The 27,346-nt window shown below is 48.1% G+C and overlaps 1 protein-coding gene across 3 annotated transcripts in view; it reads right to left on the reverse strand.

Moving 5' to 3' along the window:
- TMPRSS2 (transmembrane serine protease 2) overlaps positions 1–27,346 on the reverse strand; it is a 41,984-nt gene that overhangs the window by 11,472 nt on the left and 3,166 nt on the right. For 2 of the 3 annotated variants that reach the window (XM_017880226.1, XM_017880225.1), the window contains exons 2-8: positions 19,434–19,504; positions 15,525–15,747; positions 10,727–10,813; positions 9,636–9,755; positions 4,761–4,887; positions 3,460–3,570; positions 897–940 (exon numbers count right to left, since the gene is read on the reverse strand). In XM_017880226.1, the coding sequence (XP_017735715.1) occupies positions 897–940; positions 3,460–3,570; positions 4,761–4,887; positions 9,636–9,755; positions 10,727–10,813; positions 15,525–15,747; positions 19,434–19,448 (727 nt within the window). In that variant the 5' untranslated portion in view covers positions 19,449–19,504. Of the gene's footprint in view, positions 1–896; positions 941–3,459; positions 3,571–4,760; positions 4,888–9,635; positions 9,756–10,726; positions 10,814–15,524; positions 15,748–19,433; positions 19,505–22,427; positions 22,788–27,346 lie in introns of those variants that run through there. The other variant, XM_017880227.1, reaches the window with a different exon arrangement.

A 27,346-nucleotide genomic window follows, 5' to 3' on the forward strand; every position in this document is an offset into this window, starting at 1 on the left:
AAGGGTGAGTGAGGGGGTGAGGGGTGAGTGAGGGGATGAGGGGTGAATGAGGGGTTGAGGGGGTGATAGAGGGTGAGTGAGGGGGTGAGGGGTGAAGAGGCCTGCTGCCTTCCCTGCTTCCTGTGTGCGAGTGTCTTCTCCACCAGGAGGTGAGTACATGGGCAGAGGGCAGGGCGGTTACCACGTGCCCTTGGAGCTGTGCTGGACCCCAACTCAGGACCTAAAGAAGACCTGAGCCAGCCCTGCTGAGATGGCTGTGTCAGCGCTTTCCACCTCTTCAAATGAAAAGCTGAGCTCAGGACCATGGCCCCACAACAGCACTGTGCCATCCCAGAGGAGGAGGGGACGGCGGCTTCCACATTTGCTGTAAGCACTCCAAACACAGAGATGGGTACACCCAAGTCTAAGCCACTGTCCAAAATTCAGGAGAGAAGAGGCAAGAGCGCTGTTGTTCTCCGGGTTTGTCCCTCTTCCCAGGTCCCACTGGCTGATGGGCGCCTGGTGGCCACACCATGGTGCTGGACCACAGCCCTGCAGATGCTCCAAGTCCACATTAGGTGGCTGCCAGGGCTCACTAATGCCACTCCCTTCACTTTCTGGAGAAAGAGGCCTGCTGCGCCTCCAGCTCATGGGTGGCATAAGGCGTAAGGCTTTGTCAGCTTCCTCAGTGTGCCTGACCTCAGGGGGTGTCCCTTGGACCCAAGGCTGAAGGTGTCTACAGGCCATGGAAATCCAAACCAAGAGCTCCTTGGAAAGAGCGAGAGGCCGCTGGGCACATCCCAACCCATGACCCCACCTTCTTCCTTCCCACGCCCCAGAGACACAGGGAGTACTGTTCTGAAAGTAGAGAGCACCCTAGTTAGAAGTATCAAAAGGGGGACTCCAGATGGACTTACCTATACAGCGTAAAGAAACCACTGCTTTTGAAGAACAGGCATCACTACAAAAAGAACAAGGGAAATTCTGGTCACGATACTGAGGAGTCACCTGCCTCTCGCATACTCAGAAATCAGTCATTTCTTCTGATGTTCCCTCTCCTGTCTTCTGAGACGTAGAAGGGTCTGCGATTTACAACCCCAACAAGGTAAGTAAATCCATATAGGGACAGTGGCAAAGACCGACACTGAGCCAAAGTACATATCCCCACTCATATCCCCACTGTGTGACCTTGGGCAAGTTACTCAACCTCTCTTAAAATTGTACCAACTCCTAAGGTGGTTGTGAGGGTAAGCGTACGATAACGCTAGTTTTTCTTTTTCCTCTTGGAATTTAAAGTCATCTTCTAATTTTGTAAGGAAGCCATTTGGAAACTTCTGGGCTGCTATGACCGCTTTACATTTGTAGTGTTGAAGGCAATATAACCAATAATTTCCCTAGAATTAGAAGAAACATAGGAGTTACTCATTTGGGAGTCAAACATCCCAGGTTATGGATGAAGAGGAAGTCATTGATGCCTTCTGTCCTTCAGTGAATTCCCCCGGCTATGCTGAGAAGGAAAGTCACAGCCCGTGGCGTGCAGAGCTGGCCCGCCCCGCCAACTGGGCCGTGTGCTCTGCGGAACATAAACAATTTCACTGAGCATCAATATCGGACTAGGCTTCCCATGCCCGAGATGGGGCAAGACACAAGGAGCCTCCTCTGAAATGATGTCTGAACAGGAACCTGGTGGTCAGAACCACAAAATCACGACCTGAACTCTCCTCCTGTCCTGGCTAACTTGAACGATGGAAGTTTGTTTACCAATCATAGCTTTAGCCTAGCCTCATTCCAACCTCCTCCTAGAAAAAAAATAATAAAGCAGCCATCACAGAATTACCCCTGCTTCCTGATAGCATGCAATCCAGAGCAAAGCCCTGCTTCCTCCAGCCACCCCTAAACCACCTCACAGGAGCCCAGGCCCTTCCTAACACCCTCTTACTGAGGCACAACCCCCGGGTTCCCAGTGACTACAGGTGCATTCCAGGTGGACTCTGGCTCTGGGGCACTGACACGGCCAAGCAAAGACATGTTCTCTTCAAGAGAAGACATTTCCTAAGAATCCTAAGGTCGGTAGAGATCACCCTGTGTGGTCACAGCGTCAGGGCACATGTGGCTATTCACAGAAGCCCAACAGAAAACAAGCCAAGAACTCAGGCATCCAAGGGCAACTCCTGCACAAAAAGAGGAAAAGAAATGCCTCCTCCGCCCACCACCACCGCGGAGGCAGAATAGAGCCTACCAGACAATGGCCTTCTCTTCTTTCTTCCAAGCCCTCCAGCCTCCTTGTGAGTTCCCAAGGCTCTTGCCAAGGGACGGCAGCACCTCCTCCCCTCCCCCAGCCCTGCCCAGCTGGACTTGGCTCCCTGATTCTGTGTGTAACCCAGGAAGACAAAGAATCACTCAGCATTTACAAAGTGCCCAGGCAGCTGTGTTTAGCTTCTCCACAGGGACAAACCGCAGCCCTGCTGTTTTGATGGGTGCACCTGGCCGCGCACAGCCCTCCCCACTGGGCTTGCCCTGCCACATTCCCCAGGACAGCAGGCTGCGGTGGAAGTCAGGCCCCCAGACACCTCTGCCAGCGGCCACCAGGAATGCAAACCTGCCCCAGGCTCCCACTCAGAGGAAAGGTGGCACAGGGTGATTAGTTCATCCTCCCCCGAAACGCAGCACCTGGCACCTGGCGGGCAGGGAGGTGATGCCTAGACACCAAGCATAAGCCCTGGGGACCTGGGAGGCAAGGAGAGTTCATGGACATAGGACACTGTGTATCTTTCACATCAGAAAACATTCACATAACAGCAACAATCGTAGCAAACATCTTAAATATGTGCAAAGCAAAAGGAATAGCTAAGTCTATCCCCTCTTCCGCCCTCCCAGTCAGGTCAGCCACTCATCACGTGACCTGTGGCTTGTGCCTACTTCTACCCCCTGGACACACACGACTCATTCCCAGGCCGCCAGAATGCTGCCCACCCCTCACAGAGCACCGTCTGGCACTGCCGTCCCAGGGTTGGGGCTAAGGGGACCAGCCAGCCCAGCTGCCTGGACAGAGTAGGACTTTCCTTGCACAGTGAAGTCCCTGGCAAACTGGGATGAGCCAGTCACCCCGGCTAGGACACCGAGATATTCTCTTGGATTCCTAGAACCACGCCCTGACACAATAGTACATCTCTAAATGTCTGAAGAGCAAAGGAAAATAATAGAGTTGAATGTCAGTGTTCCAGTGTTATCCGGTACCATCGAGGGCAGACAGTAGAGGCTGAAAACGAAATAGCAGAGAAACCTCGGCCACTTCCTATGAATAAACCAAGGGCTGCTTAGAGTAACCAGGCCTGGTCAGACTCTAATCTCCTCCCAATGCAAAACCCATCCAGACCGAGTATTGCAGCTTAGAGAAATGAGACTCAGGACAGCGATTCCCCATGGTGTCTCCTAGTTGATTTCATTCCAAAATGTTTCAAAGAAGAAATCACTGCATACCTGTGGTACAATTTTTTATAGATATCGACATTGCCGGCACTTGTGTTCAGTTTCATAAAGCTGGTGGCTCCACTGTTAACCGCTATTCCTTGGCTAGAGTAAAAACTATTCCTAAAAAAGACAGAAAACCTTATTTATGTAATGCTTAAGGCATAAGCAAATACAAATCCTATACTATGTCATAATACCTCTCATATGACATTCAAAATAAGAGGGAAAAACCTTAGCATTTAGGGAAAAAAAATCACACATTCTAACCAAGTGTAACGATTTTTCGGTTCAATAACCCTAAAGTGTTAGGTAAAATTTTTTCATTGGTCGTGTTTCTTATCCAGGTTAGGATCAAGAAACTATGAGAAGGACATAGGAGTGTATAATCACACATACACTTAATCTAATGAAAGGTACAGATGTTAAAATGTCCCCAGTTATCAATTCCACCAGGTTCCTGGACTGTGACTGGGCGCTTTGCTGTGTAATTCACCCTTGCTGTTTAGGGATGGCAGAGTGACTAGCTAAGATGCCAACTTTCTCATCAAGTTGTAATTCATTCTGAAAACTGGCATATTGAATACCCTAAAGTTGCATAGAAATCACCTGGGGACCCTCCCATGGAAAATAAAGTGGCAGTAGAATCCTACCACCCTTTCCCCTGATGCCTGAGGGCGGCCCTATCTCCCCAAGCAGTGCTGGTCAGTGGTAATCGCCGCCCCCCAACCCCACCCCGCCAGGAACCACTGGCAAGGGACACAACCCCCTTAAGCCTTCCCACCTTCCCCTAGAGCTACAAGCAGGAATGACATTTTTTAAGTATAAATCTGATTGATTGATTCTCTCCCCAGCTCAAAAGCCTTCCATGGCTCCCAAATACAGTGAAACTGGCACAGGATTGGTCTCTGCTGCTCTCCCCAGCCCAACCCTCCTCACTGGCTGTTCTGGCCCAACCTCTACCCAGCGGGTGAATGGACCCTGGCTGAGAGGCATCTTGGAAAAAGAGGCACCTAATGCCCTCAGCCTGCACCCCTGACCAGATGACCACAGCACTGGGCACTCTCGAGCAACTAGAAGTCTATAGAGGCCAAGGAGGAGGCAGGGCAGGGTGTCAGTGAGCCGAGGTCCATGTGCTGGGCACAGCCCTAGCAGGACAAGTTCCACCTGCTGGTTACAGGGCTCAGCTTTTGGAAGGTGACAATTGTCCCCAGCACTCATGTGCCAGTACTTTCACGGCGAGGCAGAGAGAGGGTCTTCTCATGTTTCTGCTGTCTGTTCCCATCACCAGGCGGGTGCTGCCCCGTACTCACTTATAGCCCATGTCCCTGCAGGCCACCCGCCCGTAATTCTCATTCCAGTCGTCTCGGCATACAGGGTGCCACGACTTCCTCTGAGATGAGTACACCTGAAGGATGAAGTTTGGTCCATAGAGGCGAACTGCACGAGAAGGAGGATTTTCTGTGAGTTTCTTCCTTTTTTTTTTTCTTTTTTTTTTCTTTTTTTTTTTGAGATGGAGTCTTGCTCTGTCGCCTAGGCTGAAGTGCAGTGGTGTGATCTCCACTCACTGCAGCCTCCACCTCCTGGGTTCAAGCGATTCTCCTGCCTCAGCCTCCTGAGTAGCTGGGATTACAGGCGTTCACCACCCCGTCCAGCTAATTTTTCTATTTTATTAGAGATGGGGTTTCATCGTGTTGGCCAGGCTGGTCTCAAACTCCTGACCTCAGGTGATCCCCCTGCCTCAGCCTCCCAAAGTGTGGGAATTGCAGGTGTGAACCATTGCACCACGCTTTGTCCCAACTTGTATTGTTCTAGCTGCTACCCGAGCCCTGCGCTCCTTGAGACTCTGGAGGTGGCCGCATAGAGTTTACTCTTTGCGAGGCACTGACCACACACAAAGGGAGCCCACAAACTATTCTTTTCTGCAAAAGTGTTCTCTACACAAAATAATGGAAACAGGCATTGGGTCAAAAACTTGTACGAACGTTCACTGCAGCCCTCTTTAAACAGCCAAAAGGCAAAAACACTCCAAACGCCCACCAACAGCTGGGTGAGCAGAATAGGATATGTATATCCAGAATAGGATATACAATGGAATATGATTCAGCCAGAAGAGGGAATGAAATTCAGACCCAGGCTGCAACCTGCATGAGCCTTGAAGACTTTACGCTCAGTGAAAGGAGCCAGACGTACTGCATGAGCCCACATATTGCATGATCCCACTCACATGGAATGCCTACAGTAGGAAATCTATAGACACTAAGTACATTAGTGATTGCTTAGGAGTAGGAGGGATGGGCTGGGAGGAGGGATACAGGGTGATAGTTCAAGGGCTTGGGGTTTCTTTATGAGCTGATGAAAATATCCTAAAATTGACTGTGGTGATAGTTGCACATATTCATGAACATATAAAAGCCAGTGAATTATACATTTAAATTTGATGGTACATAAATAACATTTCAATAAGCTTTTTATATAAAAAATTATATCTCAATAAGTTGTTTTATATATATATAATGTTTTATATATAAAAGCACTGAATTATATACTTGAATTTTATGGTACATAAATTAGATCTCAATAAGCTATTTTTAAAAATAAATAAGATAGGCCAGTCATGGTGGCTCATGCCTGTAATCCCAGCACTTTGGGAGGCCGAGGCAGGTGGATCACCTGAGGTCAGGAATTCGAGACCAGCCTGACCAACACGGAGAAACCCCATCTCTACTAAAAATAGAAAATTAGCCAGTGTGGTGGTGCATGCCTGTAACCCCAGCTACTCGGGAGGCTGAGTCAGGAGAATCTCTTGAACCTAGGAGGCGGAGATCGCGGTGAGCCAAGATCGTGCCATTGCACTCCAACCTGGGCAACAAGAAAAAAAAAAAAGAAGAAGAATTGTATCTCATTTCAGTTACTTTTAAGAAAGTGAACAGACACACATCTGTGTGTGTGTCTGGGGTATAAGGTGGGGGACGGGGGTAGATAAGTAAGGAGAGCACGGAAAAGAGATTTTCACAGCATATCCTTTTGTACTTCCTTGATTTTGACCTACCTGGGTGTACAACTATTAAAGTATTTAAATAAATATGACTTAAATATTAAGAAGAGAGCAACTCTTCAGGCAACGTAAGGACTTTGTTGGTGTTTATTCACCCACATGTGCACATAGGAGAACATCAAAAGCCAGGTGCTATGGTTCACGCCTGTAATTCCAGCAGTTTGGGAGGCTGAGTTGTGAGGATTGCTTGAGGTCAGGAGTTCGAGACCAGCGTGGACAACATCAACGAAACTCCATTTCTACAAAAAACACAAAAATTAGCCAGGCATGGTGGCGAGCCCATGCAGTCCCAGCTACGTGGGGGGCTGAGGCTGGGGGAATCACTTAACCCCACGAGGTTGAAGTTGCAGTGAGTCGTGATCATGCCACTGCACTCCAGCCTGGGCAACAGAGTGAAACCCTGTCGCCAGGGAAAAAAAACAAAAACAAAAACCACGTGCTATCTTAACTACAAGCTACTCAATCTTAAAAACTCCCCACTTTATTTAAGAAACTAAATAAAGCAAAAGAACTATGTTTAATCAGCAAATGCATCATTTTCAAGTGCAAACCCTTCTCTGGGAAGCAAGGCTGTGCTGGAGGAAAAGTATCAAGAACACAGAACACTTGGGCCGCTCAAGACCGGCACAAGGGCCGAGCTCCATGGCCCAGTGCTCCTCACCAGGAAATTCCACAACCAGGACTTACCGTGAGGGTGTAACAGGAAGCCAGTCCCCACCAAGGATGGCTCTTAGGAGAGGGGGAATTACTTTAACACAGAAAACTCTGTGTAGAATTCTCAGCCAGCTCGGAGGCTCATGGTTTACAGAAAACCCCAGGAGGTTAGGACTGCACTTGAGGGAGGGGAGGAGAACTACCTAAGAGATTTCTGGTAAGTCCTCTGACTCTACAATTCTGAAATTTCTATTTCTAGAAAAAAAAAATGGTTCTAGTGTAAACATGTCAGAGTGATCTTAGCGGAAATGTGAGAGCACACACCACCACCAACGCTGATCCGCAAGCCTGGAATACGTGGCAGTGGCTTGGGAATTTCGACGTTTTTTTTTGTTTCTGTTTTGTTTTATTTTTGAGATGGAGTCTGCGCTCTGTCGTCGCCAGTTGGCTGGAGTGCAGTGTAACAATTAGGTCGGCTCACTGCAACCTCCGTTGCCTCCCAGGTTAAGGGCCACAGACTTCTTGCTTAACAGGTGTGCACCACCACGTCTGGCTAATTTTGTATTTTAGCAGAGACAGGGTTTCATCACGTTGGTCAGGCTGGTCTCAAACTCCTGACCTCATGATCTGCCCACCCTGGCCTCCCGAAGTGTCAGGATTACAGGCGTGAGCCACCGCGTCCGGCCGGGAAATAAGTTTTAAAAGAAGAGGAAGAAAGTAAAAGGCAGCCCTTGAGAAATGAGCCAGCTCCATGCCCCCTGCTGAGCCCCGTTCAGTACACAGCGGGCAGGAGGGGGATGATCAGCACAACCCTCATACTCAGGCTCCTTTCCCTGTTACAGCCACTAACTACCCTTGAAATCACCCTCAAAAATTCATGAAAATACAAATAAAAATGCAAATGAAAACCACAATGAGGTATCATCTCATACCTCTAAGCATGGCTACTATCAAAAAGATGGAAAATAACAGGAGTTGGTGAGATGTAGACGAGAAATGGAGCCTTTGCAACGGGAGTGGAAGTTGCTACGGCCATTATAGAAAACAGTATGGAGTTTCCTCAAAAAGTTAGAAACAGAACTGCCATGTGATCCAGCAATCTCACTGCTGAGTTTATCTCCAAAGGAAAGGATATCCGTGTGTTGAAGAGACCTGCACTCCCACGCTCACTGTGGCATTTTTCACAACAGCCAAGATATGACATCAACCTAAGTGTCCGTCGGTGAATGAATGGGTAAAGAAAACGTGGTGTATATGCACAATGCGATACTATTCCGCCATAAGAAAGACGGAAATCCTGTCATTTCCGACAACACAGATGAAGCTGGAGGACATTACGCTAAGTGAACACGCTAGACACAGAGATACAAACACTGCATGAGGCCACTGACATGTGGAATGTAAAAACATCAAACTCGCAGAAGCAGAGAGAATGGCAGCTACCAGAGGCTGGGGGCGGGGGGTGATCACACTGGGGAGATGTTGGTCAGAGGTCACAAAATCTTAGTTAGACAGGAGGAGTAAGTTCCAGAGATCTATTGTCCATCATAGTGACTGCAGTTAATAAACTCTATGTTGCATATTTGAAAATCACTAATGAGAATAGGTTTTATGTGTTCTTCATAAGACATGTATGCGAGGTAAGGCCCATGTTCTAGCTTGACTTGGCCATGCCACAGGCATACACGTATCCAAACATCATGTGGTATGCCATAAACAGGTGCAATGCCTCCTCGTTCATTAAAATAAGTAAATAGATAAACCACAGAAAATAAAGTAAAACAGATGAGCCCACTCTGTGACAGGAGATAGACTTTTAAAGGCAGCTTGTTTTGAAAATAACATAGTGCATCTCCAACTTTGTTTTTAATTAATTAATTAATTAATCTTTTGAGACAGAGTCTGGCTCTGTCTCCCAGGCAGGAGCAGTGGCATGATTTCAGCTCGCTGCAACCTCCGCCTCCCAGGTTCAAGTGATTACCCTGCCTCAGCCTCCTGAGTAGTTGGGATTACAGGCACCTGCCACCACACCTGGCTAATTTTTATATTTTTAGTGGAGACAGGTTTTCACCTTATTGGTCAGGCTGGTCTCAAACTCCTGACCTCAGATGATCCACCTGCCTTGGCCTCCCAAAGTACTGGGATTACAGGCATGAGCCACCGTGCCTGGCCTGCATCTCTAACTTTATAAACAGTTTGCTCATCTTAACTGACTTCCTGTGGCAGTTCAGAGCACGTATGGTTCCAATGACGCAGTCCTCAGTGGCTTGTCATCTCCCTCCCACCTGCTGTGTGAGGTTGGGCCAGAAACACAGCCCCTCTGAGCCCCAGGGCTCAGCCTGGAGCAGGAATTCAATGGCATCGTGTGTCAGCGTACTGGACACAGGCCAGGCCCAGCCACCCAAAGGCCCCTGGACCCGGCTGCTGTCTCTAAGGTGAGCAGAGCAGTCCCTTCCCAAGGCCAAGGCCGACTCACCACACCGGTTCTCGTCCTCCCCGCTGGGGCAGTGTGACACGCCATCGCACCAGTTAGAGGAGCTGATGCAGGTACCTGAGGAGTCGCACTCTATCCCAGAGTCGGAGCACTTGCTGCCCACTTGCAGAGAAAACAGAAGAGAGGTGCCCATCAGGCTGAGAAACCCAATGAGCCTCGTGGAGTGAGGAACACAGTGGCATTACTGTAGCTCTCTGCAGCCTCCAACTTTTTTTTTTTTTTAGACGAAGTCTCACTCTGTCACCCAGGCTGGAGTGCAGGGGCACAATCTTGGCTCACTGCAACCTCTGCCTTCTGGGTTCAAGTGATTCTCCTGCCCCAGCCTCCCAAGTAGCTGGGATTACAGGTGCGTGCCACCATCCCTGGCTAATTTTTTGTATTTTTAGTAGAGATGGAGTTTCAACATGTTGGCCAGGATGGTGGTCTCGAACTCCTGACTTCAGGTGGTCCACCTGCCTTGGCCTCTTAAAGTGCTGGGATAACAGGCGTGAGCCACCGCACTCAGCCAATCCCCCACTTTAATAAGGAGGAGAAGTGTCCTTGCCACCAGCAAGTATAAGTGGAATTAGCACGGGGGCACCTTACTTCCGTGGGGGCAATGGGAAGGACCCTCTCAGTGTTTGCGTTTGGACGGCACTCACACGTCCTCTCTATCACACAGGTAACTCCAAGGATCCACAATGGCGCATGGGTCTGCACCACCCCAGGCTAATGGGAAAGGCTCAGGCTGCAGTTGCAGGAGGTAGGACAGGGAGGGGCGGGCCTGGCCCCCAATGGCCACTGCTGTGCAGTGAGATACAGGTAACTGAGTGTGGCCCCAAGGTAGAAGAACTTGTGCTCACGGTGCTGGGTGGCACTAAGCACCCCAAAGCGCTGGATACATTCTAAATGCTTTCCCCATGATGTGTCAATCTCATAGCTGAACAAGAGAAGGGAAGAGAGACAGCCTCGTTATGGAAGAGAGGAACCTCATGGAGGGCCTCGGAGGTCTCAACAGCCCAGAGAACAGGGTCTGGCTCAGAGCACTGGGGACTGCAGGAGCACATGGTGGGAACGAGGCTCCCTGCACTTACTGAACTTCCAGAGCAGGCCAGCGGCCAGCGCAGCTCCCACGAGGACGGCCCCCAGGGTCATGGCGACGCACAGTGCTTTCTTAGTCTCTGGAAGAAGGAGGAGAGTGCAACGTTCAGACCAGAGTTGTTTAGAAGTCATGCTCTCAAATGTTATCTATTATTTTTATACACCATATTAAGAAATAATTATTTCTTAAAAACGTGACTTTTAATTTTAAGAAATATGATGGATGATTCTGCTTCTTCCATAACACTAAACCTTATGCAATTTGGAGACCAACAGGAAGAAGCTGTGATCTTCAGCAAAGTACACAAAGGTTAGGCTCTTTAAAAAGTATGGTATGCGTGGCCAGGCGCGGTGGCTCACGCCAGTAATCCTAACACTCTGAGAGGCTGAGGTGAGTGGATTGCCTGAGGTCAGGAGTTCGAGACCAGCCTGGCCAACATGGTGAAACCTCGTCTCTACTAAAAATACAAAAATTAGCCGTGTGTGGTGGCAGGTGCCTGTAATCCCAGCTACTTGGGAGGCTGAGGCAGGAGAATCACTTGAACCTGGGAGGCAGAGGTTGCAGTGAGCTGAGATCACGCCATTGCACTCCAGCCTGGGTGACAGAGCAAAAACTCCGTCTCAAAAAAAAAAAGTATGGTATGCTAAAAGAGGATCTTAAAATAGGCAGATGATTAATGTAAAAAGAAAGAACTAAGACCTCATCCTAGTAATTACAAGCACAAGCAAAATAATAATACTGTCCTCAAAACTATCATCACTCTGTCAGCGGTACTCAAAGCAGAATAAGTTGTCTTACCCAAGGTTGTTTAGCAAATGGATGCTACTGTCCCATTCTGACATCCACCAGCCACATGTGGCTATTTAATTAATGTTCCATGGAATTAAGTAAAATGATGTAAATTGAGGTGCTCAGTCATCACATGTGGCCAGTGGCTACCATGTCAGGCAGTGCAGTGGTAGAACCTTCCCATGGCGTCCCTAAGTCCTGCTGGACAGCACCAGCATAGGCCCTTTGATCCAAGGGCAGAAATACCAAACTCAGAGGAAAGGCACATTTCAGATAAAAATTAAGGAATTTGGAAGAGGTCACTGATTTTCTCTAGTAAGACATGGCATTGTGGTCAGAGGGTAAGCCAAAAGTCACACAGAGTTCAGAGGATAGTTACAGGCACCAGAGAGGCATGGCAGAGTCAGACGCTGGGCTCAGCCAGTTCATGGGCCAGGAGGGAGGGCGTCCATCCCCATCACCCCACTGATGCCTGGCAGCCCCAGGTCCAGGAGCTCCCGGGAGCTTTCCCTGAAGAAGGGTGCAGAGGTGGAGGAGAGAGGAGGAGAGGGCATTTGAACAGACCCTCCTGGGCTGGAGAGGTGGCATGGCAGCCTGGAACTCCCGCACCTGGCCACACCTGTGCCTCCGGAGGTCTGCCAGTGAGACAAGCTCAGAGCTGACCCAACTGCTGAGGGCTCAATGCCACGCCTCTCACTTTGTGACACCATTCTGATAATCCTACAATCACTCTCAAACTGTTACAGGCTTAAGAATTACCTGGAGAATGTGGTGGTTCCCATCACCAGAGATTCTGTTTCAGTTGGGGATAGGGCATGAATCTGCACTGCTTTTTTTTTTTTTTTTTTTTTTTTTTTTGAGACAGGGTCTTGCTTGTTGCCCAGGCTGGAGTGCAGTGGTATGATCATGGTTCACTGCAGCCTCCACCTCCTGGGCTCAAGCCATCCTCCCACTTCAGCCTCTCGAGTAGCTGGGACCACAGATGTGCGCCGCTCTGCTGGGCTCATTTTTGGTAGATGAGATTTCACCGTGTTTCCCAGACTGGTCGCAAAATCCTGGGCCCAAGTAATCCATTCGGCTCAGCCTCTCAAAGTGCTGGAATCACAGCTGTGAGCCACCGCGCCCGACCTGAATCTGAATTTCTAACAGGCTCACAGATGATGCCAGCACCACTGGTCTGAGGACCATGCGCAGGCACACAACGTTCTCATAACTCAGCTGCAATGATTATATATGATGGAGGCAAGCTAGGGCCAAGGTAGTTCATGAGAGAAATTCCAGATGGCCTCTCTGGCCCATTACCAAGGACACTTTCCTCCACAGACGGCTTCCCGAGTGCCATTTTATCCAAGATAAAATAACTGGTCTGAGTTGAGGGCTATTCACTTAGGTATCCTGAACCTCACACTCAGCATGTGCTGACCTGTACAGGTCTCACCAGAAGCGTGTGCAAACCTAAGTTTACTTTGCTGGACAGGCATCTGTAGTCAGCGCATGGACAGTAACAGACACCACTGGGTCCTGGCTTGACATGGCTGCTGTTGCAGAGTTTAATTATACCCCACCGGCTGGGCACAGTGGCTCATGCCTGTAATCCCAGAACTTTGGGAGGCCAAGGCAGGCAGATCACCTGATGTCAGGAGTTCGAGACTAGCCTGGCCAACATGGCAAAACTCCGTCTCTACTAAAAATACAAAAATTAGCTGGGCATGGTGGCACACCTGTAGTTCCAGCTACTCAGGAGGCTGAGGCAGGAGAATTGCTTGAACCCGAGAGGCAGAGGTTGCAGTGAGCCGAGATCGTGCCACTGCACTCCAGCCTGGTGACAGAATGGGACTCCGTCTCAAAAAACAAACAAACAAATAAACACGCACACAAAACCCACTACGCATTTCCCTCAATCATGACCAACTTAAGGTAGTCAACTCAGCCCTATGGTTTCTTGCGTTTAACTGCCTGTTTCACACACACATTTGGAGGACTTTTGACCTTCGGTTCCCCAAAGCCTAAGCTTTAAGCTGTGTGTCTGCTCCTATTCAAGCATCAACCTTCTATGGCTGTTGCTAAAGCAAATAAATACATTAAGTCTAGAAAAAGTTCCTTATACTCCTGATGCATGCTTCTGAATGTGTGCTACTCAATAACTGCGAGAAGAGTTTCAAAACCAAACATTACACTTTCAAAATGTATACATTTCTATATATTAAATGCCAACAGTGTTTTCTTAAAATAATACCAGCGTAAGTTCAATTACTAAATTATTTTGAGTTTATGAATTTTATAATGCGAAATCATACATGTAGGTTCATATTCTTCCCTTATAAAAACAACTGATAAGGGATTGATATAACCTGCCCAACTCTGTCATCACCTAGTCTTTCCCTGGGAAAAGTGGAAATGTGTCCATCAGGTGGGCCAGGGGTTCATTTGCCCTCCTGGGTTTGGCCATCCCTGGTGGGAACACCACCGTCTGGAGGTGCTGACTTCAGGAGAGGACCTTCATGCTGTTTCTTTGGGAGGTAGCTCATACAGACAGTTCCTTAACCCTTTCACCCTGGCTTCCTTCCATCCCCATAATGGACAAAGACCAGGAGTTCCCAACCTCCACACTAAACGATATTTTGCCTGGAGCATTCTTTGCTGTCGGGGGTGGGGGTTGTTTGTGCCTTGCAGGAGGTTGAGCAGCATCCCTGGTGCCTACCTAGGAGCAGCACCCCCTCCCCACTTGTAACCTCCCACACTGTCTCCAGACACTGCCAGTTGTCTCTGGTGGTCCAAATTGTTCTGACTGAGAACCACTGGCTTTGACCTACCCAACCACCCCCAGAAGCAGATCAGTGCAAACACAAGTACTCGCTTGGTGGGGGGCATTGAAAGGAGGGAAAGAGAGAAACAGAGAAGGGAGAGGAAGAAAGGGAGGAAGGCTCATGAAAGGGTAGAAAACTCAGAGACAGGAGGTGGCCAGAGAGGAACAGGGTGGAAGAGCCATTTGTAAAGGGTGAGGGGTTGAGAGGAGGGGCAGAAACACAGGAGTGACAGCACTTGTCCTGAGTGGGGGAGAGGTGGGGACAGACAGAGCTTCACAGAGCACTGGCATTAATCACTTCGATGACTGATTATGTAATGGTGGACCCATGGAAATTCACATTCTGACGAATCTCTAACTGTAGAAGTTGTAGAGACAGGATGCACATTTCACAAAATAAAATAAAAACACTATCAATTAAAAGATCAATGTAAAAGATCTTTGGTGTAGCCGCTGCTGTACGATTTCCACCTGGGCAATTCTTAGCACTGAAACTAGCCTGAATTAAAAACTGGGAGGCAGTGCAAGAGGGGGCGGTCTGGAAAGACATGAGACCAAACGAAATGGCAAAGAAAGGAGATGAATGGAAGGGTGACGAAGAGGAGGGACTGAAGTGACAGCAAATAAAATGTAACCTCCAGTCCTCCCACGCTCACTCTGGCCTGCTCCAGCCACCCGCAAGACCCTGAAGCCCACTGAGACAGCTCAGACACTTCTGTGCCACAACCACACCAGCCAGGTCATTCACTAAACACAAAGAAACAAGGAGCATCTTAAACATGACCTGTCATATCCAGGGGACTGTGTGACAAAGAAAGATAAGATAGTTGATTTCTGCTCTTGGAAGCTTACCAGTTATTCAAGAGCAGCCATCAATAAACCACACACCCAAGAAACCCAGAGAAGGTGATCTCAAAAGCCTATGCTGAGTAGAACAGGCAAAGCTGTACAGGAGAGTTAACGGCAGACAGAGGCCTCTCTGCAGGCCCTGGGCAAGAGGCTAGAGCTGGTGGCGACAGCTTTGATCCAGCAGGAAAAGAGTGGAAAGCCATGAAGACAGACTGGCTCCAGCAGATGGAGGAGAAGGGTCAGACCAGGAGAGCTGGCGACAGTGGTGGTGGGAGCAGAGAGCCCCCTAGGGAAGCTGACCCAGGACCTCGGGTTTATTACAGGAAATAAACACAGAGAATCCTACTTGAGGTGCACACTGTCCCCGACGGGGATTTGGGCTGCGTGCAGACGGTGGGGTTGGAAGCATGCGTCAGGACCCTCGGGGTGTACTGGGGTACGGGGTACAGGTAGTACTGAGCCGGATGCACCTCGTAGACATTGGGGGCCACAGTGGGCTGTGCAGGATAGGGGTTTTCCGGTTGGTATCCACGGTTTTCATAGTAAGGTCCAACACCTGGCGGTGACCCCTAAACAATTGAAAAGAAGATGAATAATATAAAACTCTTATTTGCACTAAAGGGTTAAATATAAACTATCACATCATATCACAGCTGTACCAATGATCTTTTAAATTGATAATGTTTTTGTTTTATTTTGTGAAATTTGCATCCTGTCTATACAACTTGTACAGTTAGAGATTAATAAGAAAGTGACAAGTTATTAAAAGGTACTACATGGCCGGGCGCGGTGGCTCAAGCCTGTAATCCCAGCACTTTGGGAGGCAGAGGCGGGCGGATCATGAGGTCAGGAGATCGAGACCATCCTGGCCAACATGGTGAAACCTCATCTCTACTAAAAATACAAAAATTAGCTGGGTGTGGTGGCGGCGCCTATAATCCCAGCTACTCGGGAGGCTGAGGCAGGAGAATGGCTTGAACCCTTGAGGCAGAGATTGCAGTGAGCCGAGATCACGTCACTGCATTCCAGCCTGGGTGGCAGAGCAAGACTCTGTCTCAAAAAAAAAAAAAAAGTAAAAGAAAAGGTACTACAGATTCTCCCTAGGTGTCTACAACTATGTCAAACATTGAACTTATTTACAATAAAAACTAACCAGAACTTTCAATTACCAAAGTTTTTTATTTCGGTTTGGTTTTACTATTATTCCTTTTTTCTTACATGTCCATTTATTAAACAGGAGTTCCTTCATGACAGTTTAATACAATATTATTCATGATTACAGTTGAGAAGATTATTTCCCTCTACATACAAAAATACAGATTTGGCTGGGCGCAGTGACTCATGCCTGTAATCCCAGCACTTTGGGTGGCTGAGGCAGGTGGATCACCTGAGGTCAGGAGTTCGAGACCAGCCTGGCCAACATGGTGAAACCCCATCTCTACTAAAAATACAAAAAATTAGCCGGATATGGCGGTACGCGCCTGTAGTTCCAGCTACTTGGGAGGCTGAGGCAGGAGAATTGCTTGAACCTGGGAGGTGGAAGTTGCAGTGAATGGACATTGTGCCACCGCATTCCAGCCTGGGTGACAAGAGCGAAACTCCATCTCAAAAAAAAAAAAAAAACCACTATGAAAACAATCAAGACAAGCACTATGAAAAGTCGGTCCTTCAAAAGAAAGAGGGAAAATTGAGGTCATTGTGAGGCTTTGTCTGCTGTTGGGGAGAAATCAACGGCAGCAAAGCTCTGGGGCTCCTGACCCACTCCAGACGTACAGACTCAAACTCGAGAACCACACAAGCCAGGGCATACCCACCCCAGGGCTTTCGCACCTGCTGAAAAGCCAAGCACACAAACCCAAGTTTGCCCAAAAGGCTATGTATTCTTTGAAATTTAAAAAAAAGTGGCAGACATTGGGATTTAGTAAAATATAGTAATAATTTTAAAAAGTTGTGTAGAGGTCTGGGTTAGAATCCATTAAGCCAAAATCCTATACTTTTAATTCCTCTAGTCTTTTCCTTGAGTATTGATATACAAAATTATAAACTAGCAATACCATAATTATAATGGGAAGAATAATAGCTAACATTGGAGAACTCAGCAGCTGCCAGGCCCCTGTACTCATAATCCCCTTGAACACTCACCATAACCCTTCCCGCTACCAGCAAGACTGGCACAGGTATGAATTAATACAACCATTTTGCAGGGAAAAAAAACTGAGTGAAGAAATTTGCCTAAAGAAGCATACTCTCTGTGTTATCCTGAAAATACCTCTTCCACATCCTCTTCTCTCATATAAGGAATGTATCATCATTCATTCACCATCTCTTATTAATGGACATTTGAGTGGTTCACAATGTGGGCTGTTAGCAGCTGTGCTGCAAGAAACGTTCTTACAAAGCACATGCATTTTTGTGCAGAGGGCAGAAATGTGTAGCTACATCCCTTTAAATGAAATTTCTGGGCCAGAATGTGGCCATACATAAATGTGAAAGGAACTGCCCAGAAGTAACATTTTATTCTCAGCTCCGTCCTTCAGTTGGTGCCTATCTTCTTAGAATGTCCATCTCCCCTTCCTCAGCCTACTTAAAAATTGCCTTCCCAAGGCCTACCCTGTCAAGACTCACCCTGAACAGGCCACTGTGGGCCCCACCAGCCCACATCTTCCCCTTCTTTCAGTTCTCCCCAGTTACCTGTTGGCTGGGCCACTCTGGGAGGCCACATTTTTCCTCTTATCTGTATCTAAGGGCCCTCATGCAAAACTTTTACCCATTCATTAATTTCTGCCCCTTGTCTCTCTCACTCGCTCCTTTTTTCTTTTAGACAGTATTTCCCTCTTGTTGCCCAGGTTGGAGTGCAGTGGCATGATCTTGGTTCACCACAACCTCTGCCTCCCAGGTTCAAGCAATTCTCCTGCCTCAGCCACCTGAGTAGCTGGGATGACAGACATGCGCCACCACACCCGGGTACTTTTTGTATTTTTAGTAGAGACGGGGTTTCTCCATTTTGGTCAGGCTGATCTTGAACTCCCAACCTCAGGTGATCTGCCTGCCTCGGCCTCCCAAAGTGCTGGAATACAGGTGCGAGCCCCCGCGCCCAGCCTGCTCCTTGTCTCTTATTGACCTCAGAGAATGACAGCAAGTTTGTACTCAATGGACAGGTGTTCTGAAGAGGCAGCATAGCTCTTAGAACTTTAAATGAGGCCTCCAGGGAAGTTGATTATCATGGAATGAGCCAAACAAGGCTTGCAGAGTTCACCTGCACTTAATAACTCACTAATGCTATCCTTCAAAAGTCCGAAGATTACAACTCTGAACCAGAGCGGCACACAGAGGGAAAATACAAGGTAATCTCTCATCTAAATGAGGGAGCCAGAGGCTGCAATCTCAGCCATCTAAGAATTCGCCATCCACTAGCAAGGAGGTTTGTCCCTGAAAATTCCTGAGCAGTGGACTTGAAATTAAACACAGACCCAGTCAAACATGAAGATCAGTAACAAATAAAGGAGAAAACAAGGTCTGTTTTCCAGATATAGAATCTATGAAGTGTTTAAAACTCTTTACTAAGTGCACTTACTTTAGGTAGAAGGCACTTAGTAAATGGGTCAGTTACAATGGGGAGCAGAGATTAGCCACATTTGTCTCCAAAGGCAGTGGGCTCCAGTGAGGGGGAGGGGGAGGGAGGGGGAGGGGAGGAGGGGAGAGGGAAGGGGAGAGCAGGCGGGGAGAGAGGAGGGGGAGGGAGAGGGAGGGGGAGGGGGAGAGGAGGGAGAGGGAGGGGAGGGAGGAGGGAGGGGAGAGCCGCGGACGCGGCGGGAGAGGGGAGGGGGAGGGAGGGGAGGGAGGGCCCACCCATGCCTCATGCAGTTATGACTTTTCCTAGTCCTTCAGTTGGGCGTCAATAGGATCCCACATGGGTCTCTTCCCTGGGACATACCCCCGCTATCGCCATCCTGCCTCATCTGTCCCCACTCCTTGTCCCTGCCCTCTGCCTCACAAAGCAGGAAGGGACGAGGTTAAGGTGAGAATGCATATCACTCATGTCTACCCAACAGCCATGGCTTTTGCCACTCACCTGGGCAGCTGTGTGGCTGCGCCCCAAATCACTCTTTCTAGAGGGTGCCTTGAACAGCATCCGCACGGCCCAGCATTCCCTACACATAGCCCTTGCAATGGCTGACCCATAAACACCATCGGAAATAACAGAAGGGACAAGGGAACAAAGAAAAGGCCAGGAAGGTAATAATTAACCACTTACTGAGTTCAAAGCCATCTTGCTTTTATCAACAGCATCGAGTAATGATAGGTATCTGGAATGTTCAGTATGACCTAGAACAAAGAATTACAGCACTGTAATATTTCCATATCAGTTCGTCTTTAGAAGATAAATCCAGAAAGAACTAGAAGAATCTCTAGATGAAGATTACCTAGAACAAAGGCCAGTGTTGCCTGCTGACCTTTGGCCTGCATCTTCACCACTGCCTCCCCACATCACTCCATATTTGAGGACTTTGGGACCCACTTGTACCTTAGAGGTAACAGCAGAAGCACTCTCCTCAGGGATCAGAGTGGGGAGGAGGATGGGTGCAATTATAAGTGCTGCGGCCAGGACAGCCTGACCGGGAAGAAGAAGGAACCCACTCAATGACTTAGACATCCATTGGGAAGGACTCTCAGGGGACTGCCTGGGACTCAAGGCCACCCACAACTCCACTGCCACTAAGCCCAGGCATCCTGCTAGATTTAACCCAGTTCTCACCAGGCAGCTGTGATTTCCCCTGTACAGGACATCTACTCAAGGGAGACTGCATGGGATAAAAATGCTGAAGAAACACAACAAGGTGACTAAACCCATCAAGGTTGACAGAGGTTAAGGACAAGATGGGCTCAGGAGGGAAAGGCCTGGGCCAGTTCCTGGCAACACAGCTCCCTGGAAGTGTCATGGGTGAGTTACTGAACCTTGTTGAAATCTCAGGGTCCTCAGGGGAAAACGGACAGAGCAATCGCCACTGTTGTGTTAAGCTGAGGGTTCCAGGAGAGTGGGGAAGGAGTGCCTCACAGTACCAGGAACTAAGGAAGAACAGGTGCAACCAGACTGTCTTTCCCAGAGAACATCCACAGGCACTGCCAGTAGCCGCCCACCGCCCAGCGGGTGGTCCAGGGCTCAGCACCAGACACAGCTCAAGGTTGACGTTTTAAAGCTGGCCATGTGGGCCCTCTCAATTTTTAATAGATACATACATTTAAAAGAATCCATAAAACATGTCCATAGTGACTCCATTTACTACCCCAAACCCAAAAAAGAAAGAAATTCAGAGCCAACCATTTTGACCATTTCTTTTTTTTTTTTTTTTTGAGAAGGAGTCTAGCTCTGTCGCCCAAACTGGAGTGCAGTGGCCGGATCTCAGCTCACTGCAAGCTCCGCCTTTCAGGTTCACGCCATTCTCCTGCCTCAGCCTCCCGAGTAGCTGGGACTACAGGCGCCCGCCACCGCGCCCGGCTAGTTTTTTGTATTTTTTAGTAGAGACGAGGTTTCACCGTGTTAGCCAGGATGGTCTCGATCTCCTGACCTTGTGATCCGCCCGTCTCGGCCCCCCAAAGTGCTGGGATTACAGGCGTGAGCCACCGCGCCCGGCCCATTTTGACCATTTCTAAGATTAGCAGTAATGAAAATAAAGCTGTGGGCCATTTCGTTTGCTGTCCTTTGTGAACAGTTAACAATAATAGCTAAAGATGCCTTCAACACGAAATGCTTTATAGTAAAGCCGCATTCTGACATCACTCTCCACAGACAAAGATTCTTTGCTTGATCAAACTTACATCAGGCTCCTGAACCTTCTAGGCCATCTGTGCATTTCCTTGTAAAATCCGGCTTTAGCAAAAACACCTTGCTCAGTCAGTTAAGCCGGAACCTCCCACCCTCGGTATGTGATCACTCTTGATATCTGATCGGGTTCCTCAGCTGCCGCCATGCCACAGGTGATGTCTGATCACCCAGCCTGTCTTCAGCAAGAATCCTGTTTGGTTGGTTTAGCCAGAATCCCCCTTACCCTTGATGCTTTCTCTTAGTGATTTTTCCACCAACCCCACCCTGATCTTTGGTTATAAATTAACTCCCACTTGCCCATACTGTGCTCAAGTGGATCCCAGTCTCTTTCCCACGGCAAAATCTGCTGGCTGTGATCCCTGTACCTGTCTCCGTGATCCTGAATAAAGTTCGCCTCGCCATCTTTAACAAGTGTCATTGAATGATTTTTTTTTTCTTTAACAAGCACTTCGTGAGCAAACAAAGGGCTTTTTTCCACCCCTACCCACTTGACTTTAAATGACCAAAGAATATTTTAAGAAACGGGGTTCGAGATTATCCATCCAGAAGACCATGTTCCCAATGAAAGAACAAGAGCCTGGAGGAGGCTCTGGGCTTTGGAGCTGGCCAGACCAGGGCCCACTCCCTGTGACATGCTCGCAGAAGAGTATTTCCTGCCTGCTGGCACACAACTGGTGCTCAAACAGCAGCGGGCAGCACTGGGCAGTGGTTCAGCCCCTGACCTCTGAGACCAGACTCTAGATCCAAACGCAGGCTCAGCCATTCAGTATTCATGACCTGGAGGAAGCTATCGGTTCGGTCCCTCAGTTTCCCCATCTGCAAATGCGGATAATAGTAACACCTACCTCCAGGGCATTAAATGAGTTAATACTAATGAAGTACTTCGTGCTTAGCATAAAATGAGTACTATATAACTTTCCATTCAATAAGAGGAATTATAAAGCTGATAAACATTTAACCACCTGCTGAAGGAAAAGAGGGCTGTCTTGATTTGCAGGTTTGCATTCGGTAAGTATTCCCAGGCTACCAACATGAAGCTCACCATGGAGCCAGGTACGGGGGGCTGGCTTCAGCACACCATTGCTTTCCTATGTCCTAAGCAGAACTAGCTCCTGAATCATTAAACTACAAAACCCCAACAACCCGCCATGAATGAAAATGAGTATGACTTTTTAGTCTCCAGAAACCTCACCAAACAGGTTACGACAAACAGACACTGATCATTTATTTACTCTTCACGTACAGATAAAAATATAAGAACCAGGTCATGTCATAGCTTTGGGATTTTTTCTAGGATTAAAACTAAAGTTCACATCTTTCTGGGTATGAGGAAAGGAAAGTGACTAATATACAGGTGGGAAGGATCACCACTTAAAATATATCAAAAACGTTTAAGCCTTTTAGTCACATCTTAATAGACCTTACCTATGTCTGCTTTGTGAAGAGAGAGGATCCTCAGGCCCGACGTCAACACAATAAATCCCGCATTCTTGTCTCATAAGCAGGAAAGAACTCGGTACCGTCCTAAGATCGCTTTCAAAGAGTCCTGCCTAACCAAACACATTCTCACGCCTCTGGTTTCTCAGTTCTCCTATCTCCCCAGTTATAGGTTTGGTTGAAGTTTCAGGAAGTGAAAATTCGATCCCATTGGCGGCTCGCCCAGCCCAGAAGCCCTCTGAAAGCAATGAAGAATCAATGCTCAAAACCCACACTTGCTTTTCATTCACGATCCCTAACAAGGAAGCCAGGGAAGGAAGGAACACCGGGAGCCACCACCATTAATTGTCAAATAAAAGCCACGGGACCCAGAAGTGGTGGCAGGATAATCCTATCTCTTCCAGCAATCAGAACATGATAAACAAAAATATTCAGTGTGCTCAAATCAGCTACCATGGACTTTGGAATAGAAGACCAGAGTGATGCTGCCAATAACATTCTCCAGCTGGGTCGGGCGTGATGACTCACACCTGTAATCTCAGCACTTTGGAAGGCCAAGGCGGGCAGATCACCTGAGATCAGGAGTTCAAGACCAGCGTGGCCAACATGGTGAAACCCCATCTCTACTAAAAATACAAAAATTAGTTGAGTGTGGTGGTGGGCGCCTGTAGTCTCAGTTACTCGGGAGGCTGAGGCAGGAGAATCGCTTGAACCCGGGAGGCAGAGGTTGCAGTCAGCCAAGATCAGGCCACTGCACTCCAGCCTGGGCGACAGAGAGAGACTCTGTCTCAAAAACAAACAAACAAAAAACAGAAAGAAAAACAACAAACAACAATAACATTCTCCAGCTGAAGAGAAAAGAAGGGGCGAATGTCCTGCTCTGACATTTGATCTGAGAGGGGAAGCACTGCTGTCCTGAAAAGACCCGGAACTCCCACTCAGTCCTGTTCATCTTTAAAACAGGCATTTCCTCGTTCACACAAGCTTGTACATCTCATTAACTAGTTTCTGAAAGGAACAAGATGTAACGTAGATGAGGAGAGACAATGCTGTTTAGCGAGTGCTTACTCCTGTCATTTAAAGGACTGTGATGACGGCTCTCAATTCTGGAAAGCCAGCCATCATGAGCACTTGGGGAAATTTTCCTTTAAGTGCAAAAGAGCAACAGCGGGTGGCCCTCAGGCCCCATTCCTGGATGGCAGGGAGCTCCTTCTTCAAAACAGACAGTGTCAGCCACTTGAATCTCACAATGGCACGCAGCTGTCCTCACACTGTTTTGGTCCATCCTGGGCTGAGAGTTGAGTCAGCCCATGAGTCACCTGCCTGGCCACCATGCAGCAGGACGATGCTGTGGTATCATATCTGCATCCCATGACATGATGAAGTTACTGCCAAAACAAGAATCATTTCTCCTAGTTTCTCTCCTCTGGAGATCTCAGGACACGTTTGCTGGAGACTTACTTTCCAAATAACCAAGTCAACGCGGATGAAGTCAGGCTCACAGACACTGACTCCCACCCAAGATCCAGGGGTATTCTCTGCGGTGAAGTCTCCACTGACCTCACCATGCACCACTGTGCACACACCTGCTCCTTCTCGAAGCCCCCACGTGTGACTGGTACTGTTCGAGTTGCTGGAGGTGTGAGAGGGAACAGACAGGCCAGCCTCAGACTCAGTGACCCTTCTTCAAACTCCAGACAGCACTATCACCATACACGGACACGTCCCAGCCAATGACCAAATGATCAAAAAGAGCCCCTTCTGCCAAAATAACCGCACTAACATCACATTATACAACAGGATGTTCTATCTTCTTAAGGATAGAATGCACAACCAAATGAAAGTTAGCCAACAGTGGATTTCAGTGGCTGTTGAGCAGACACTTGTTTACGTGTAATCAGGTAAATTGCATACACAATGATTGGCACAAGAGTTCTACTGAGAGAGAAAGGCTGAGCGAGAAACAGAAAGATCACCTCAGGAGAGGTACTGCCTGCATCATCCAAGTTTCTTTTCTTGTGAATGACTCATTGTCCCAAAGAGATTATAAACTTTTTAGGGCAGAAATCAGGTCTGGTTCTCTCTCTCTCTTTGTTTTTTAAATCTAGCTTTGTAGCTTACAAAGACAGTATTTAAATGTTTTTATGGAGCTCCTACCACCTGTACCTCAAAAACTATTGGGGAAAAAATTAATAAGCATGTTTGACAAAGTTGAGGGATACAAGATCAATATAAAATCTATGTGTTTTATACACAACAACAGATGATTGGAAATGTAAATTTGAAATACAATACAATTTGCAGGAAAAAAAATATATTTTCTCAGTTCCAAAGGCAAAATGAGTACGATGAAATTTAGCAGAGGGAGATGAGACGCCCACTCCCAGACAACACCAGCACCCCAAGTCAGGACAGTGGGTGACCTCCCAGGAGTCCAGGTGCCCCAAACTGAGTGCAGCCTGGCGTGACAGGCAGGCAGGTGGCAGAGGCCCCCAGGTCACTCCAGGCAGAGACCTCAACACCACACACAAGCCACTGGCTAAGGTTTAAAGAACTTGTCCAAGTCAGTCTGTAAAATGGGGATGATACAGAAATAGGGTTGTTGCGGGATTAAGGGAGAAAGCAAGGCCGCAGCTCAGTGCCCGACACATGACGAGCACTCAGTAATAACATAATGATGGCAGATAAGATTTATCTTCCAACACCTAAGACCCGGCTATGTGGAGAAGGAATTCAATTTATTCTGCGTACATCCAAAGGACAATACCAGAATCATGATCAGAATTTCCAGAAGAGTAGACTTGGATTCCATCTGGGGAAATCAAGTTTCCAACAATTAGAAAGTTCAAATGCAACCTGAGGCTGGGCGCGGTGGCTCACGCCTGTAATCCCAGCACTTTGGGAGACCGAGGCGGGTGGATCACGAGGTCAGGAGATCAAGATCATCCTGGCTAACGCAGTGAAACCCCATCTCTACTAAAAATACAAAAAATTAGCCAGACGTGCTGGCAGGCGTCTGTAGTCCCAGCTACTCAGGAGACTGAGGCAGAAGAATGGCGTGAACCCAGGAGGTAAAGCTTGCAGTGAGCTGAGATCACACCACTGCACTCTAGCCTGGGTGACAAAGCGAGACTCGGCCTCAAAAAAAAAAAAAAAAAAGGAAGTTCAAATACAGCCCGAAGCTACCTTAGAAAGTACCAAATTCCTCAAACCTAAAAACATATGTTTCAAGATTCCTCAAACCTAAAAATGTACGTTTCAAGACTGGAAGATCATTTCTCTAACATATTCCAGAACAGAATTAGGCTTGAGTGTCAAGACCAGACATGGTGATCTCTCAACATTGCTCCCAACTCCTTATAAATGCATCACCAGTGAACTTGAAAATGTCAGCGAATTCTCTGTCAGCAGAAGCTTGCAGAAAGAACTCTAAGCCCATTGTCCCTAGAAAGCATGCTCTCCCATAACCCCTGGGCTGTACTGCAGTGGGGTCGGGCTAAGTGCCCTGCCAGGACAGCCCCTTGGAAAGCAATGGCCTTAAAGGGAATTTGCCACTGCATTGTGCACCTCGGACAAACAAACAATAATAAAAAGCCTCAGCTTAGTTCCATCTGCCAAGTCAGACCTCACTTGAACATATTTTTCTAACAAATCCAATGGTCATAGCCTCTCTTCTGAGTTCCACTTGACAGCCTCAATTTTTCCACCTAGTCTGCCCTTGAGTGAACTTCCAGACTTCTGCTGCTGCAACCACAAGCCAAGGTGCCCTTCAAACACTTCCTGCTTTCTTATCACAGTTCTGTGCCCTAAACCCCTCCTGCTCTCCTGCCATCGATGCCCAATGGCTCAGCGCTATCCACACACAGATGTTGGAGCCCTCGCTTCCCTCTTGTGGACTCACCTCCAGGAGGATGAAAAGCCTGTCTTTGAGTTTTTTGCCCTCTCAAACTTCACTCTGTTAACAACAAAAGTAACTACCCACACCCCTGCCAGAAAACCATCCTTGACACCCAACCAGTGCATTTCCGCTCATTCAGTTCCTCTCTCCTGACCATTGCCAAGCGACCAGGAATAACCAAGTCCCAGGTCAGGCTCTGCCTCCTCCTGGAGCCCAGTCTCTGTTCTAGGTCATCCTGAAGAGCTGCCTGTGTGCTCAACCAAGCTGCTACCCTGTCACAGATCCCCTTTTGCTCCTCCCTGGGTGTCCATAGGCTAGGTGGGGCCAGGGTGGTCAATGGCCATGGGGACATCATAAGCCCCCTCCTTCACATGCAGGCCCATATCTAACTTGGTGCTTGCAAGTCAGGGCCTTCCAAATCACCCTTAGGGCCAGCAGGGGCCCCACAAAGGCTGACCCCATTCAGGCCTCAGCTCTCAGGTACATAATGCTCCTGCACCCCAGTACCGAGGCCATGCAATGCATCCAGTATTGGAAGACCCCCTGACAGGTGTCCTGGAAAGTAAGGCGGGGCCGGGAAGAGTAGCAAAGGCCTGGTGACTGCGGGATGAGGGACACTCAGGGAGTGCAGAGCAGGAGGGACCAGAGAGCAGAAATGCACCTGGGCCTTCAATGCCCCTGGGCTCTCTGGATCCCCATAGGGAGTCTCCCTGGCCTCACTCTCCTCACCAGGAAGGCCACTTTCCAAGTCTTCAGCAACCAAAACTGAACAACCACTCCATTGACCATTCACCTTTCCTTTCTATCTCAATGCCCAAGGCTTAGATCTGCTCAGTGCTCCCCAAACCCAGAATTTTCAAGAGGGCTTAGAAAAAATAAATAAATAAATAAATAAATAAATAAATAAATAAATAAATAAATAAGCAAGCAAGCTTCCTGGGCCCCATTCTCAGAGTCTGATGCAGTAATGGGGACCAAGGCAATGATCCCACATTATTATGAAGATCCA

Source organism: Rhinopithecus bieti, unplaced genomic scaffold, assembly GCF_001698545.2.
Source record: "Rhinopithecus bieti isolate Rb0 unplaced genomic scaffold, ASM169854v2 scaffold_11744, whole genome shotgun sequence".
NCBI lineage: Eukaryota > Metazoa > Chordata > Mammalia > Primates > Cercopithecidae > Rhinopithecus > Rhinopithecus bieti.